A 16,156-nucleotide genomic window follows, 5' to 3' on the forward strand; every position below is an offset into this window, starting at 1 on the left:
AGCTCACCGATGTTCGGGTGATTCAGGCCCTTCATTATTCGCACCTCCCGAAAAAGCTGCAAGGAGAGAAGGAAGCGTTATCGTCATGACGACACCGTTTCTTTTCTTTTCCGTCGATCAGCTGCGGCGACAGGTTCCAGAAGAAAAACACCACTTTTCTGGTTTGAGTCACTTTTCTCCCCTTGGTTCTCTTGCTTTTAGCTCCTTTTGTCACCACGATGGTCAGTGGAACCATGTGACCAACGGTTCCACCAGTCCACCACCATGTTCTCCTGACATGTTCTCCCTCCACGTTCCCCCGCCACGTTCTCCCTCCATGTTCCCCCGCCATGTTCCCCCTCCATGTTCTCTCCACCATGTTCCCCCTCCATGTTCCCCCGCCATGTTCTCCCGCCATGTTCCCCCGCCATGTTCTCCCGCCATGTTTCCCCCTCCATGTTCTCTCCACCATGTTCCCCCTCCATGTTCCCCCTCCATGTTCTCTCCACCATGTTCCCCCTCCATGTTCCCCCTCCATGTTCCCCCGCCACATTCCCCCTCCACGTTCCCCCCGCCATGTTCTCTCCACCATGTTCCCCCGCCATGTTCTCCCGCCATGTTCTCCTGCCATGTTCTCCCTCCATGTTCCCCGCCATGTTCCCCCTCTATGTTCTCCCTCCATGTTCTCCCGCCATGTTCTCCCGCCATGTTCTCCCTCCATGTTCCCCCTCCATGTTCTCTCCACCATGTTCCCCCTCCATGTTCCCCCGCCATGTTCTCCCTCCATGTTCCCCCGCCATGTTCCCCCTCTATGTTCTCCCTCCATGTTCTCCCTCCATGTTCTCCCTCCATGTTCCCCCTCCATGTTCCCCCGCCAAGTTCCCCCTCCATGTTCCCCCTCCATGTTCTCCCGCCATGTTCACCATCCATGTTCCCCCGCCAAGTTCCCCCTCCATGTTCCCCCGCCATGTTCCCCCGCCAAGTTCCACCGCCATGTTCCCCCTCCATGTTCTCCCTCCATGTTCCCCCTCCATGTTCTCCCTCCATGTTCTCCCTCCATGTTCTCCCGCCATGTTCTCCCTCCATGTTCCCCCTCCATGTTCTCCCTCCATGTTCTCCCTCCATGTTCTCCCTCCATGTTCCCCCTCCATGTTCTCCCTCCATGTTCTCCCTCCATGTTCTCCCGCCATGTTCTCCCTCATGTTCCCCCTCCATGGTCTCTCCACCATGTTCCCCCTCCATGTTCTCCTGCTATGTTCTCCCTCCATGTTCTCCAACGTTCTCAAGATGATGCTATCGTGACGCCTAAAGGATCACGTCTCGCCTCCAACAGACATCAGGTGTGAAACTTGGAGAGAAAACGTCCAGATCACATGACCGACTGTGTGACCTGGATGGGAAATGCACCGTGAGTTCATTCTCAACCGAGAGAGAGAGAGAGAGGGGGAGGGGGGGAGAGCGAGAGAGAGAGAGAGAGAGAGAGAGAGAGAGAGAGAGAGAGAGAGAGAGAGAGAGAGGCAGAGAGGGAGAGAGAGATAGGGGGAGAGGGAGGGAGGGAGAGGGGAGAGAGAGAGAGACAGACAGACAGACAGAGAGAGGGAGAGAGAGAGAGAGAGAGAGAGAGAGAGAGAGAGAGAGAGAGAGAGAGAGAGAGAGAGGCAGAGAGGGGGAGAGGGAGGGAGGGAGAGGGGAGAGAGAGAGAGACAGACAGACAGACAGACAGACAGAGGGAGAGACAGAGAGAGGGAGGGAGAGAGAGAGAGAGAGAGAGAAAGAGAGAGAGAGAGAGGGAGAGAGACCAGAGAGAGAGAGAGAGAGAGAGAGAGAGAGGCAGAGAGGGAGAGAGAGATAGACGGAGAGGGAGGGAGGGAGAGGGGAGAGACAGACAGACAGACAGAGAGAGGGAGAGACAGAGAGAGGGAGGGAGAGAGAGAGAGACAGACAGACAGACAGAGAGAGGGAGAGACAGAGAGAGGGAGGGAGAGAGAGAGAGAGAGAGAGAGAGAGAGAGAGAGAGAGAGGGAGAGAGACCCAGAGAGAGAGAGGACCGCTAAACAAACAAGTTTCATCAGAGCAGTTTCTGGTAAAACCCTTGGAGGCCTGAGGTTCTGAAGGTTCTGAAGGTTCTGAAGGTTTTAAAGGTTCTGAGGTTCTGAAGGTTCTGAGGTTCTGAAGGTTCTGAGGTTCTGAAGGTTCTGAGGTTCAGACTCTCGGTCTCAGAGGAAGAATTACTCTAAAGCTGCTCCAGCGTTTTCAACAATTTCCTACAACGTTGATGTCAAACGATCAGATTGACGGGAGAATTTCAAAACATTAATTTGGATGACGTTTGTAGCCTTTGGGAGGGGGTGTGGCCTTCGTGGGGGTGTGTGGCCTTCGTGAGGGGGTGTGGCCTTCGCAGGCCCTCTCTGTCATACCAGGAAGTAGTGGTGTCGAGTCATTTGGGCGTCATGGAGACAATTTGAAGCCTCGAGGCCCTGTAAGCTACAGGAAATTGAAAAATAAATGATAAGCAACTTGTACGCGTGAGCAACTTGTGCACGTGAGCAACTTGTACGTGTGAGCAACTTGTGCACGTGAGCAACTTGTACGTGTGAGCAACTTGTGCATGTGAGCAACTTGTGCGTGTGAGCAACTTGTGCGTATGAGCAACTTGTACGTGTGAGCAACTCGTGCATGTGAGCAACTTGTACGTGTGAGCAACTTGTGCATGTGAGCAACTTGTGCGTGTGAGCAACTTGTGCGTGTGAGCAACTCGTGCAAGTGAGCAACTTGTACGTGTGAGCAACTTGTGCATGTGAGCAACTCGTGCATGTGAGCAACTTGTACGTGTGAGCAACTTGTACTTGTGAGCAACTCGTGCATGTGAGCAACTTGTACTTGTGAGCAACTTGTCGCTCATGTGACGATTGTAGCAGAGGGGATTAATTCTGCCTCCCCGGGTCGATGCACACGGCAACACACTTCTCCGAACAATAAAACAAAAATGGAATGAATGAAAGAATGAATGAATGAACGAATAAATAAATAGATAGATAGATAGATAGATAAATAATAGTGTGCTAAGCTTCTCTATCCTGTCTTCTCCCTCCACTCCCTTCCTCCTTCGTTCACTTCCTCCGGCAGCCCCGACGTCACTGTTGCCATAGCGACCCAGGTATTAAGAGCGGGCTCTTTCCCAGCTCCTCCAGCTGTGCTGGGGGTGGGGGTGGGGGTGGCTGGGTGGGTGGGGGTGGGAGGGGAAGGGGGGGGTGAGAGGGTAGGGGGGGAGGGGAGGGAGGGTGGATCTTGGGCTACGTAGTGCCGGGGCGTCTCATCATCTGGGTCATCCCTTTAATTCCCCGCTCGTCACGGCAGGGCTGAGCGGGTCAGTTCCGTCAAAACAATAAACAATCCCCAGGCAACGAGCGAGCGAGCGAGAGAGAGAGAGAGAGAGAGAGAGGGAGAGAGGGAGAGAGGGGGGGGTACCCGATGCACGTGCTTGGTGGTAATAAGGCTGGAATTAAAATCCAGCAGACGGAAACAAAGTGCATTAAAATGTAATCCGCTGCTTGTTTTAGGGTAAAAATTCCTCCACGTGCTTCAATCCTTCACATTTTCTTTGTCTTTCCCTTCCTTCCTCACCCCTCATCACCCCCCATCACCCCCCCCCCCCCCCCCCCCCAAAGTGAGCAAGACACACTTTTTTGGTTAGAAGGTTAGAAGGTTAGACGATTATAAGGTCAGAAGGTTAGAAGGTTAGAAGGTCAGAAGGTTAGAAGATTAGAAGGTTAGAAGGTTAGAAGGTTAGAAGGTTAGAAGGTTAGAAGGTTAGAAGGTTAGAAGATTAGAAGGTTAGAAGGTTAGAAGGTTAGAAGATTAGAAGGTTAGAAGGTTAGAAGGTCAGAAGGTTAGAAGATTAGAAGGTTAGAAGGTTAGAAGGTTAGAAGGTTAGAAAGTTAGAAGGTTAGAAGGTTAGAAAGTTAGAAGATTAGAAGGTTAGAAGGTTAGAAGGTTAGAAGGTTAGAAGGTTAGAAGGTTAGAAGATTAGAAGGTTAGAAGGTCAGAAGGTTAGAAGATTAGAAGGTTAGAAGGTCAGAAGGTCAGAAGGTTAGAAGATTAGAAGATTAGAAGGTTAGAAGGTTAGAAGATTAGAAGATTAGAAGGTTAGAAGGTTAGAAGGTTAGAAGGTTAGAAGGTTAGAAGGTTAGAAGGTTAGAAGGTTAGAAGATTAGAAGGTTAGAAGGTCAGAAGGTTAGAAGATTAGAAGGTCGGATGGTTAGAAGGTCAGAAGGTTAGAAAGTTAGAAGGTTAAAAGGTTAGAAGGTCAGAAGATTAGAAGGTTAGAAGGTTAGAAGGTTAGAAGGTTAGAAAGTTAGAAGGTTAGAAGGTTAGAAGGTTAGAAGGTTAGAAGGTTAGAAGGTTAGAAAGTTAGAAAGTTAGAAGGTTAGAAGGTTAGAAGGTTAGAAAGTTAGAAGGTTAGAAGGTTAGAAAGTTAGAAGGTTAGAAGGTCAGAAGGTCAGAAGGTCAGAAGGTTAGAAGATTAGAAGATTAGAAGGTTAGAAGGTTAGAAGGTTAGAAGGTTAGAAAGTTAGAAGGTTAGAAGGTTAGAAGGTCAGAAGGTTAGAAGGTTAGAAGGTTAGAAGGTCAGAAGGTTAGAAGGTTAGAAGGTCAGAAGGTCAGAAGGTCAGAAGGTTAGAAGGTCAGAAGCTCAGAAGGTCAGAAGGTTAGAAGGTTAGAAGGTCAGAAGGTTAGAAGGTCAGAAGGTTAGAAGGTTAGAAGGTCAGAAGGTCAGAAGATTAGAAGGTTAGAAGGTTAGAAGGTTAGAAGGTTAGAAAGTTAGAAGCTCAGAAGGTCAGAAGGTCAGAAGGTCAGAAGGTCAGAGGAGCTCCCCCATATTTAGATCACAGAAAGAGTTTCATTACAGACTTTTACAATTCGTGCAAATATAATTTATTTACGTCCTCGGAATGGTCAAAACCTCAGACACAGCAGGGAACCATGGATGGATGGATGGACGGATGGATGGATGGATGGATGGATGGATGGATGGATGGATGGATGGATGGATGGATGCGACTTATTCAAAATCTTCAAAAGAAAAACACAGGTTGACTTCCACAGGTGCCGTTGGGGAACCAATCGGACGCGTGGCGTTCGGACTGTGGCGGGAAACTGAAGTTCACCGATTCACATGGAGAACAAAGAAGCAACGCCGGGACTTCGACTGCAATTCAGTTTCAGCTGCAATAAAAACACCAACGCAAGCGTCTCCGGCAGTGACGGACAGAAATGCAACGACTTTTTTTTTTTTCCCAACCTTCGCCAATGCACACACTTAGGGTTAGCATCATTAGCATCAATAGCATGTTCGCTCAAATCGATGCCAACTCGCCTGTCGGGTAGCAACTGATACGATAAAACACCGAGCGGGGGAGCGTCTCCATGGCAACAGACGCCGATCTCCTCCGTGAGGAGCCTCTCGTCCGCTTTGTATGGGATATCTTTTATTTTTTGGAAGTTTTGGGGGGATTTATTTGGAATCGGTTCGGCGTTAACGTCTCAAAATCTACTGGGTTGAAAACAAATCGTCCCTGAAGATTTCATGAAATTCTGGTTAATAGAATTGCATGATTGCAAGATTAGAACATAACCAGTGTTTTAACTGTCTTAATCAAGGGTTTTAAGAGCAAAAGACATATTTCTAATGTAAAAATAAAAAAAACAAAATGTCCTGGATGATAACTACCTGTCTGCTGTTTGCCACACACAAAAAGAGATTTAAAATTCATTGAGTTAGGATTATTTTAATCTTCCTCCTCAACAGAAGCGAATGCACTGGAGGTGAAGCGGGTCCTCATCCAATATGGCGGCCATGCTGACATGGACGCCCCAGTAAGCAGCAGCAGTGACTTTCTCACGTCTACGGTCGGTTTATAAATGTCCCGGTACTCCGAGGTCAAACTGTGTTGCAGTTCTACTTAAATTATGTAAAAAATACTTTTTTTTAAATAAATAAAAACAGCTGAACACCAACAGAGACGCACTTCACATTGTTGAATTCCCACGTCTTCTGCTCCAGACCTCACGACAAACCTCGAGCCCACAACTCAAGAAACTCCACATGCAGACCAGCAGGACGAAGGAAAGACAAACTCCCAGCGTGAAACACAAACGCAGTGGATCGACCAGGAGAATTCGTTTTACTCTGACCGTGTGCTCAGGGAAGACAAATTAACAACGTGCATGAAAAGCTAAAGAAAGCAAGGGTTGATTGACCTCTCTCTCTCTCTCTCTCTCTCTCTCTCTCTCTCTCTCTCTCTCTCTCTCTCTCCCTCTCGGTAAAAATAAAAGACGAACTCACCTTTTGTAGGCTGGTTGGGTTCAACTGAGTTTTGTCGATGATTTTTATTGCAACCTGGAACAGAAATACAGAATTCCCAAATGAGGAAACACTTTTCTTGTTAAAAAAATAAATCCAAGTCCTTGGTTCTTATCGCTGCTGCATCTTGAAATAGATATTCCCCTCAACATCCAGAACCACAGCAACATTCCCAGGATTATGTGGGTCTCACCTCCCTGCCCGTCAGGATGTGGCGGGCCAGCTTGACCTTGGCGAAGTTCCCCTTGCCGATGGTCTTCAGCAGGCGGTAGTTGCCGATGTGCGGCTGCTCGTCGGGGCAGGAGGCGATGGAGTTCCTGCAGCGGGCGCCCAGCGAGCGGCTGGACTGGCTGGTGGCCTTGTCCGAGCGGCTGGACCCCAACGACACATGCTGGGGAGGGAAGAGGCGGAGAGCGGGATGACGGCGGGGAAAACAATCAAACGTCGGTCGCGCAAGAGGCTAAAGAGTCCGGTTTGAGGCACTTTTGCCTGCAGTGAGAGATTTGAACGGGATTTAAATAAGGAAGATCATACAGAGTTCTGGGTTTGATTCCTGAGATTAACTTTGATAGGCTTTGATTCTTTCTTCTCAATTACAATTCTTTGTGTATTTTGTATTAATTTACTGGCGACTGGTGTCCAACAAGCTAGCATCAGTAGCTTCTAGTTCTATAGGTCTATGGCCCTGCTCCTCCTGCTGCTAGCGTCAATAGCTTCTAGTTCTATAGGTCTATGGCCCTGCTCCTCCTGCTGCTAGCGTGAGGAGCTTCTAGTTCTATAGGTCTATGGCCCTGCTCCTCCTGCTACTAGCGTCAGTAGCTTCTAGTTCTATAGGTCTATGGCCCCTCTCCTCCTGCTGCTAGCGTCAATAGCTTCTAGTTCTATAGGTCTATGGCCCCGCTCCTCCTGCTGCTAGCGTCAATAGCTTCTAGTTCTATAGGTCTATGGCCCTGCTCCTCCTACTGCTAGCGTCAGTAGCTTCTAGTTCTATAGGTCTATGGCCCCGCTCCTCCTACTGCTAGCGTCAGTAGCTTCTAGTTCTATAGGTCTATGGCCCCGCTCCTCCGGCTGCTAGCGTCAGTAGCTTCTAGTTCTATAGGTCTATGGCCCCGCTCCTCCTACTGCTAGCGTCAGGAGCTTCTAGTTCTATAGGTCTATGGTCCTGTTCCTCCTGCTGCTTGCGTCAGTAGCTTCTAGTTCTATAGGTCTATGGCCCTGCTCCTCCTGCTGCTAGTGTCAGTAGCTTCTAGTTCTATAGGTCTATGGCCCTGCTCCTCCTGCTGCTAGCGTCAAAAGCTTCTAGTTCTATAGGTCTATGGTCCTGCTCCTCCTGCTGCTAGCGTCAGTAGCGTCTGCGGCTCCACCGGAGCTTGTCATCCCTGATTGTTGTGGTTATTTGATGACATCACGGACCGTGGTGGGGGGGGGTTACCTCGTCTTTTTTCCACAGACGAGCCGGTGTTTTAGAATTTCCCCACTCTGGGACCCGTGTTCATAAAAACCTGTTTTCACGCTTCTAAAACCGCCTCATTGTGGACGACAGGCCAGAAACATCTGGTTCAGGAGAACCAGGTTCCTGGTTTAGGAGAACCAGGTTCCTGGTGTGGACGGGCCCTATATTAAATGATAAGATAAAAACTCTCGTGCAAAAAACTCCACAAACGTAACAGACGTGTCAGTCGCCACACGTATATCAAGACTTCCACACAACCAGCAAGAGGAAAGTTGTGCTTTTCATTAGCGACGGCCTCAAACTGTATCCAGGAAATATATCGGAAACTCAGGCGTTCAACAAAGACAAAATGAGGTTTAAGCTCAGTTTGAGGGGGAGGGGGGTAATCACCCCCCCCCAAATCACTTTTAAAATCTCTCCTCTAAACCATCAAATACGATCCTCAATACCAAACCCCTGATATTCTAAAACTCTTCCAAACCTCAAAATGGCGGCTGCCAACAAATGTCCGACTGGACTGAGATGGTCGTCATGGAGATGAAGACGTCAGTGATCGCGACTGAGAGAGAATGAGAGAGGACGCCGACATTCTCGTGGACAGACGACCAAGCTGGATTGTCATTCGGGCGACTGTCAAAATAAAAGCATCAAGTCCCAGGAGGACACGGAGTCGTGACACCGACTTTGTTCCGATCGTCTCTACTGAGCATGTGCAGAACTGATGAACAGCAGCGTTTCGGAAAAGTTGCGTTTTCCCCCTCATTTGCACAAAAAAAACAGGCCGTTTTCCAAAAGTTGCATTTTCAGTGGCTCCGAGCGCCGTTGTCATGGAAACGGTTAACGTTTTGCGCCTTCACCTCCAAGCCTGCCGTTACAGCGAACGTCGCTAATCTATGGTTACGTATAATATACGTTTGACGAGACACTGACTGAAGTCGCTTCTCTGCACTGAGTTCTCACAAATTTCAAAATGGACAAATTATAAATATGAGAGAAAAGTGTGATTCATCACAAAAACAACTCATTGAAAACTCAAAAAATTTCCGTCGGAACGAGAACATTTATTGCATTTTAACTCAATTTCATATCGTGATGCTTTCGTCTGCATCCTGTTGTTGAAGTGACAATTTCTGGACTCTAAGTTGCTTTTTTTTTTTTTTGTTACTTATTTGTCTTATGAAAACATGGTGGTGCAATACCGTCCGTGGCCACTAGATGTCACTGTATGACAGCAGAAAGCTGCTACAGAACCACAGGAAATTCCTACCGTATTTGAGTTAAACGTTGAGGAAAAAGAAACAGTTATTAGACTTATATGTGATTTATCGTCTGGAATATATGATATAAAATCGAGGGGAGAAAAAAAACAACCAGTGGGGAACAACTGGCAGGAAGCGACGCTAAATTCTAGGTTGTGCAACAATAATTTGTCTTGTGTTGCTACAAAATGTAGTCGGGGGGGAAAAGTAGAAGATGCAGGATGTCTTCTGATGGAAGGAGAGGAAGAGGAAGAAGAGGAAGAAGAGGAAGAAGAAGAAGAAGAAGAAGAAGAGAAAGAGGAAGAAGAAGAAGAAGAAGAAGAAGAGAAAGAAGAAGAAGAAGAAGAAGAAGGAGAGGAAGAAGAAGAGGAAGAAGAAGAGGAAGAAGAAGAGGAAGAAGAAGAAGAAGAGGAACTAATGGTCGGAGGAACGAGAGAAAGCAGAGAGATAGTGAAGGGAGCAGATGTCATCACAGTGGAGCTGGACAGTCACACTTCCATCCCCCAGCATGTCATCCTGCTCTCACACACACACACACACACACACACACACACACACACACACACACACACACACACACACACACACACACACACACACACACACACACACACACACACACACACACACACACACAGAGCCCTTAAGCCCCACCCTAAGACACTCCCTCCACCACACTTCCATCCTTGTTCCCTCACCAGACCTCACCTGGCCTCACCAGACCTCACTGAGCCTCATCAGACCTCACCGGGCCTCACCAGACCACACCTGGCCTCACCAGACCACACCTGGCCTCACCAGACCTCACTGAGTCTCACCAGACCTCACCGGGCCTCACCAGGCCTCACTGAGCCTCACCAGGCCTCACTGAGCCTCACCAGACCTCACCGGGCCTCACTGAGCCTCACCAGACCACACCTGGCCATCATCACTTAATTCTGGAAGCAAAGATGGTGGATTGAGGGCCGTTCTAATGGGGGGGGGGGGGGGGTTTGAGGGGGGGGTCTGCATTCACAATCAATCATGCATCTTGTAGATGTGCAACACATAGACACACACACACACACACACACACACACACACACACACACACACACACACACACACACACACACACACACACACACACTGGCTTAACCACCCTTCTGTGCTGAAAGCTCTGCTAACAAACAGATGGGAGGAGGGGGTGTGTGAGTGTGTGTGTGTGTGTGTGTGTGGGGGGGGGGGGGTGTTGGGGGGGTAGTAGAAGTGTTCGGAGCAGTGAAATGACAGAACGCAGTGTCAATCATTCCCGTCACTCCCCTGATATTATAAAACGAGGCTGTATCGGTGGATGTGCAGGAGGGACATGGTGACGGTGCCCCGGCTGCAGGCCTCTCCTCCTCCTCCTCCTCCTCTCCTCTCCTCCCGTGTTTCCCACTGTACTGGATGTATGGCGCTGTCTGACACCCTACTGGCTCTGGGGTTGGGCGCTCCGTCGGCTGCGCAGCGGCGGCCCGCACATCCTTTTACGCAGTAAATCCCCCCTCGCTTCACCGCCAACAGCCCAGACCCGCTCCATACCTCCACCTTCCGCTCCATACCTCCACCCTCCGCTCCATACCTCCACCCTGCGCTCCATACCTCCACCCTCCGCTCCATACATCCACCCTGGCCTCCCGTGCGCTCCCCGCGTGCCGGCCCTACCCAATCCAATCCAATTTCTGGACACACGCGCGCGCGCGCGCCCGCACGCACGCACGCGCGCATATACACGCGGAGAGGCAGTATAATGTGACATCACTATCTCGCTCCCACAGCCTCATAATAAGAGGCGACGGCTGCTTTTCCAGGCTTCCTGCGCACATCCGCCGCGTCCCTCGCGCCGCCAGCCTGCGCGCCGCCTGCGCGCCCCACTCAAGGTTAGCCCGAATCCACAGCAGCCGCATCTTCCTGAACGTCCAGACCCCCCCCTCCACCACCACCCCCCCCCAAAAAACCTCCTTATTCATCCAAACAGGAGGTGGTGATGGTGGTGGTGGGGCAGCACCATCTCTGACCCTCCACCTCCACCTCCACCCCCCCCCCCCCGCACTGTGAATAAAAGCGGAGATGCCAAAAGGCCCCAGTACGAGGAGGATGTGTGTGTGGTTTTTTTTGCGTGTTTCCCCGCACATGCACGCGCCATCACGCACCGTCGGGCTGTAAAGGCACTTACATGGTCTCCAGTACTCCTGTCGTTCCCAGACGGTAATGCAGATCGAGAAGACATGTTGTTTTCTTTTCTCCCCCCTCCTCCTCCTCCTCCTCTCCTCCTCCTCTCCTCCTTCTCGCTCTCCTTTTCTTTCTTTTTTTTTTCTTTTTCTTTGTTTTGTTTTGTTTGTTCCCTGAGTTAAGAATCACGCGGATTGATGTCCACGGGCTCCTGCACACGGAATAACAAGCCCGCGGGATGCGACCCTCCGTCCGTGCGTCCGTGCGTCCGTCAGTCCCCCCCCCACCACCACCACCACCACCACCACCACCACCCCCGGATCAATCGTCCTGCTCCGCGAGCGGCCGCGCCGCGGTCCGGAGGAGACCTCTGCCCGTCATGGCAGCGATGGATGAGTGAAGGGTGGCTCCGTCCTCAGCCCAGCCGCATCGTCCTCCCTGCGCTCCCGCACCAAAGCAGCGCAACCATGGACAACAGGGGGGGAGGGAGGGAGGGGGGGTGGGGGGGGTGGGGGGTGGGTGGGTGTGGGGGGTAAAAGGAAAAAGAAATAATAGAAATAGAAATAGAAATAGAAAAAAAAAAAAAAAAAAAAAACAACCGCTGGCGGATGGAGGGGTGCAGCAGATGCGACGCAAGCGCAAATCCCGAGCCGCGGATCGGCGCTAAACTGCGGAGATGTTTGGCCGGAGCCCAGCGTCCCCGTGGCGACTCTCCAGCGGCTGCCTCGCGCCTCCGGACCGGAACAACACGGCGGCTGCTGCTGCTGCTGGGCGGCGCTCCGCCGCGGCTGGCATGCTACCGAGCGGCGCTGCAAGAAGGGGGGGTGGGGGGGGGAGAAAAAACGGCCCACGGTGCGGCGCGCAGGGGGGAAAAGGCCGGAATGTTCAGAAATCCGTATTCCCGGTCGGTGAGATGCGCACCAGCGTCAAGGCCGGGAGAGCGCACCGGCAGCGCGCGCGCGCGCTTCCGGCGCGGCGCCTCGCAAGTAAAAGGTCTCTTGCGGCCCGGCGACGCCTTCAGAACGGCGCGAGCTGCGTTTCTTGCCGACCGGGCTCGAGGCCACCGACGAGTATTTTGAAGAGAAAACTGGAGAAAATAGATGTCACACAAAATAAAAACAATAATAATAATAATAATAGAGGCACAGTGTACACTTGAACAGAGGGATAAATGCATTTCTGTTCTTCTATCTGGTTGGAAATTCAATTTATTTCACATATAAATAAAGTTAGTATCTGTTCAAGCGCCAATAAAATAATGCCAAAGTCACATATCCATTATCCATCCTTCATTCTGTTATCCATCCATCCATCCATCTTGGATAAAGTCATGGGTTGAATAAGACACACAAGTCCTCTATTACGGATCTCTAAAAACAAAATATTTCTTCGAGTGTCTCGATTCCATTGGTCTCTTCTTCATTCTAAACTTCCCCGTCCTTCCATCGATCTTTGCACTATATAACCACAAACTGTCCCGACCTACAGCCATCTCTCTCTCTCTGCTCAGATCTCAATCAAATGTGAAACTGGAAAGAAAAAAAAAAAACATTAACACTTTTGACTGTTATTTCTACTATCATTTTCATTTTAATTGTGACAATTATGATCCCCGTTAATCAAAAAAACGAACCAAAGTGATCTTATTAAATCTCATAATAGGTCCTGTGAAATGTAGGTCATATGTTGTGAAATGTATAATGTTTTATGACATATGACCTAAATCAGGAAGAATAAAACAAAGAAGCTGAAATGTTCCAGTTTGTATTTTAGAATATTTTCAATTATTGTTTCTTTTGGTGATTGTTTTTTATTCCTTGTTATTATTTTTTGAGCATATATATTAATATTTTGTTTATCTTTATTGACCTACATACTATTTTATTTATTTTATTAGCTATGTCATCTGTTAGGACTTCTCCCGTGTGTTGTTCATTTTAAAGAAGTATTTGGTTTGATCTTTTTTTTTTTGATCTGGTTTGATCTTTGGTTTGATCTTAAGTAATGTACGTCTGTTTATTTTATTTCAGTGTAACAGCCGAACACGCTTAACAATGTCAATAATCGTCGTAAATGTATTTCTATTATTACGTCACGTAAAGCACGCTTTTGGTATAAATAGCACAACCACTAATATAAAAGTTTATTTAAGTCTTTAAGACTCATAGTCCCCTCCACTCTTACTCTGGCGGTCCGCTCCCTCTGCTTCCGGTGCGCGCCGCGTAAACTGTGCGCGCTTTGCGCAGGCGAGATGCGCCACATCAGAGATGCTGACAGCTCCAAACACAACACAACACCGCGGCCGGTTTTATCAGCGTAGATTTTTTTTTTTTTTTGTGCGTAAAATTAGCATAAACCCTCCAAAGATGGCCGAAGTGCAGAGCAGAGCTCCGGCATCCAGCTGCTGGGATGTGAGGAGCGTCGTCTGTGGTGCTGAGGGGGGGTGTGGGGGGGGGGGGGGGGGGGGGGGCTTCAGGTGCCAAGGCTCTCCTCCTCCTCCTCCTCGCATCCAGCAGATCATTTAAAAAGACAGAAGCATCTCTCCGGTGGACGTTTTGAGCAGAAACACATGAAATCCCTCTGCAAACCGAGAGACAAGCTTCCAGGAGGAGAACGTGTGTGACTGTCGACGGAGGGAACATTCTGTTCACGTGCCTCTCACGCTCCCTCCCATGAGCCTTACAGGGGGTGCAACCATGAAATAATAATAATAATATTAATAATAATAATAATACAACGTTGCTCCTGATCCTCGGTCCTCTGAAGCTTTTCTTTCTTTCCACTCCAACGACTCCTTTTGGCTCCCAGAAGTGTTTTTGCTTCGTGGTTCGTTGGCGGCGCGAAAATAGATGCAAGGAAGAAAAGAAGAAGAAGAAGAAGAAGAAGAAGGAAAAAAAAGAGAAACTCAGAGGATGTATAGCAGATAGAAGGAGAAGCAAAGTAAGTGAGGCCGGATCTGGACAGCTGGAGGTGTTTTCCACACAAAAATGTCTTTTATCTGAACGTAAAAGAAATGTCCTTGAGAGTGTCCATCTGTCTTCGATAACGCTTTATCTGGCTGAACTGAACACACACACACACACACACACACACACACTGACAGGACGTTTAGGGTCACCTGTTATCCTCAAACACACGCTCCGGCCTGGAGAAGGAAACCAAGACTCTGTTTCTCCATATTGCTTGTATTTACTTTGACCAACCAACCACTTTCCATAATCACAAGTTGCCCTGTCGTCGTCTTTCCTCCTGAACTGAAACATACCGTTAAACCCCATTTTCTGACATATAAATAGAAGTTAAAAGCTCTTAAATGAAATATAAGATGTGGAACACACGACCCTCTACAGTTATACTTGAACTTGTACTTGAGACCGGACTTCAGAACTGCGTTCAGGACGTTGACATTCCCCTGACCAGCAAATCAAAAACATCGTTTTAACATGTTAGAATGAAAGGATTTGCATTTAGCACCAATGCAAAGAAATAAAAAAATTCAAAGATTTCCCTGTGTGGCTGATACTGATGAGACTTTTCTACAAAGTTTTACTACGATCTCAAACTGTACTTTACATATTTGCTTTACTTGTTTTTTTTCCGATTGGATAAATAATGATGGAGTTTTTTTTTTTTTTTACCCGGATTGTAAACATAACATCTGCAAATGAAATACATGGACGACATGTTGACGACCACACAAGGTCGTCAGTCTTTCCAGTTATCAAGAACTTCTGCAGGCAGGACCTCTGGCAGTGAAAACTTCCATTCAATGCTCATTTTCTCCTTCAATCACAGATTCGAAACAGAAACCAGGTTGAAAACGTGACTTTTCTTTATTAAAATACAGTAAAAGGAGCCGGAGTTCTTCCCCCCCCGGCTGTAATGACCAGCGGAGCCACACTTTGCTCGTCATGTATTTTAAAGGCGAATAAAATAAGAGCTGCAGATCCTTGCATTCTGTTATTATTGGCGTTTTGCACCGTGGTCGTTTCCTGTACGTGTCTTGTTTTCACCCTCCAGCCTGTTGAAAGCTTCACCGTAACATTCCCCTGACCAGCAAATCAAAAACATCGTTTTAACATGTTGGAATGAAAGGATTTGCATTTAGCACCAATGCAAAGAAACGATAAAACTGCTGGTCGTGTTGCTGATCGTACAAAATGACACAAGTCCAATAGGCAGGATTCTTCCTCTAACAGATAATTGTGTGGAAACACACAGCTGGACCTTCTTCCACCCGTCACGCCATCAGCTCAGAGAACACGACAGTGACGGTGGTGAAAAACTGCCTGTTAATCCAATAATGCCACAAGGAGGCCCTGCCCAGAGTCTCGGGTGGTGCCCCGCATCCATACAGTCCGCAGAGGAAAAGAAAAGCAAAATACATCTGTAGATCATGTAGCGTGCCTGAAACACTGTCCGACTCACACCCAAACTGTCTGGTGAGAAGTTTATGTCGAAACCGACCAACGTCTGAATCGACTGGAGCTCTGGGCTTTAATTTGTGACGTAGAACCTTTTTTTGTGTGACAAGAAACCAGACGGCGCCGCGCTGGAGAAAGAACGGTAGTAAAGTAAGTTTTAGAGACGGGAAGACGTTTGCACAAAACATGCAAGAACAGTCCTCCTGTCCTTCTTTGTCCTCCTGTCCTCCTGTCCTTCTTTGTCCTCCTGTCCTCCTGTCCTCCTGTCCTTCTTTGTCCTCCTGTCCTCCTGTCCTTCTTTGTCCTCCTGTCCTCCTGTCCTCCTGTCCTTCTTTGTCCTCCTGTCCTCCTGTCCTTCTTTGTCCTCCTGTCCTTCTTTGTCCTCCTGTCCTCCTGTCCTCCTGTCCTTCTTTGTCCTCCTGTCCTCCTGTCCTTTTGTCCTCCTGTCCTCCTGTCCTTCTTTGTCCTCCTGTCCTCCTGTCCTCCT

The 16,156-nt window shown here is 48.7% G+C and overlaps 1 protein-coding gene across 1 annotated transcript in view; it reads right to left on the bottom strand.

Annotated features, from left to right (window-relative positions):
* The window catches only part of mark4a (MAP/microtubule affinity-regulating kinase 4a), a gene marked incomplete at its 3' end in the record, with an annotated part of 25,004 nt that extends 13,690 nt beyond the window's left edge, over positions 1-11,314 (bottom strand). Inside the window, 4 exon segments of the mRNA XM_080509091.1 lie at positions 8-56; positions 6,323-6,376; positions 6,534-6,731; positions 11,250-11,314. Coding sequence (XP_080365217.1) covers positions 8-56; positions 6,323-6,376; positions 6,534-6,731; positions 11,250-11,303 — 355 coding nt within the window. The 5' untranslated portion in view covers positions 11,304-11,314.
* Positions 11,315-16,156: the final 4,842 nt, after the last annotated feature.

This window comes from Blennius ocellaris, assembly GCF_963422515.1.
Source record: "Blennius ocellaris genome assembly, chromosome: 14".
NCBI lineage: Eukaryota > Metazoa > Chordata > Actinopteri > Blenniiformes > Blenniidae > Blennius > Blennius ocellaris.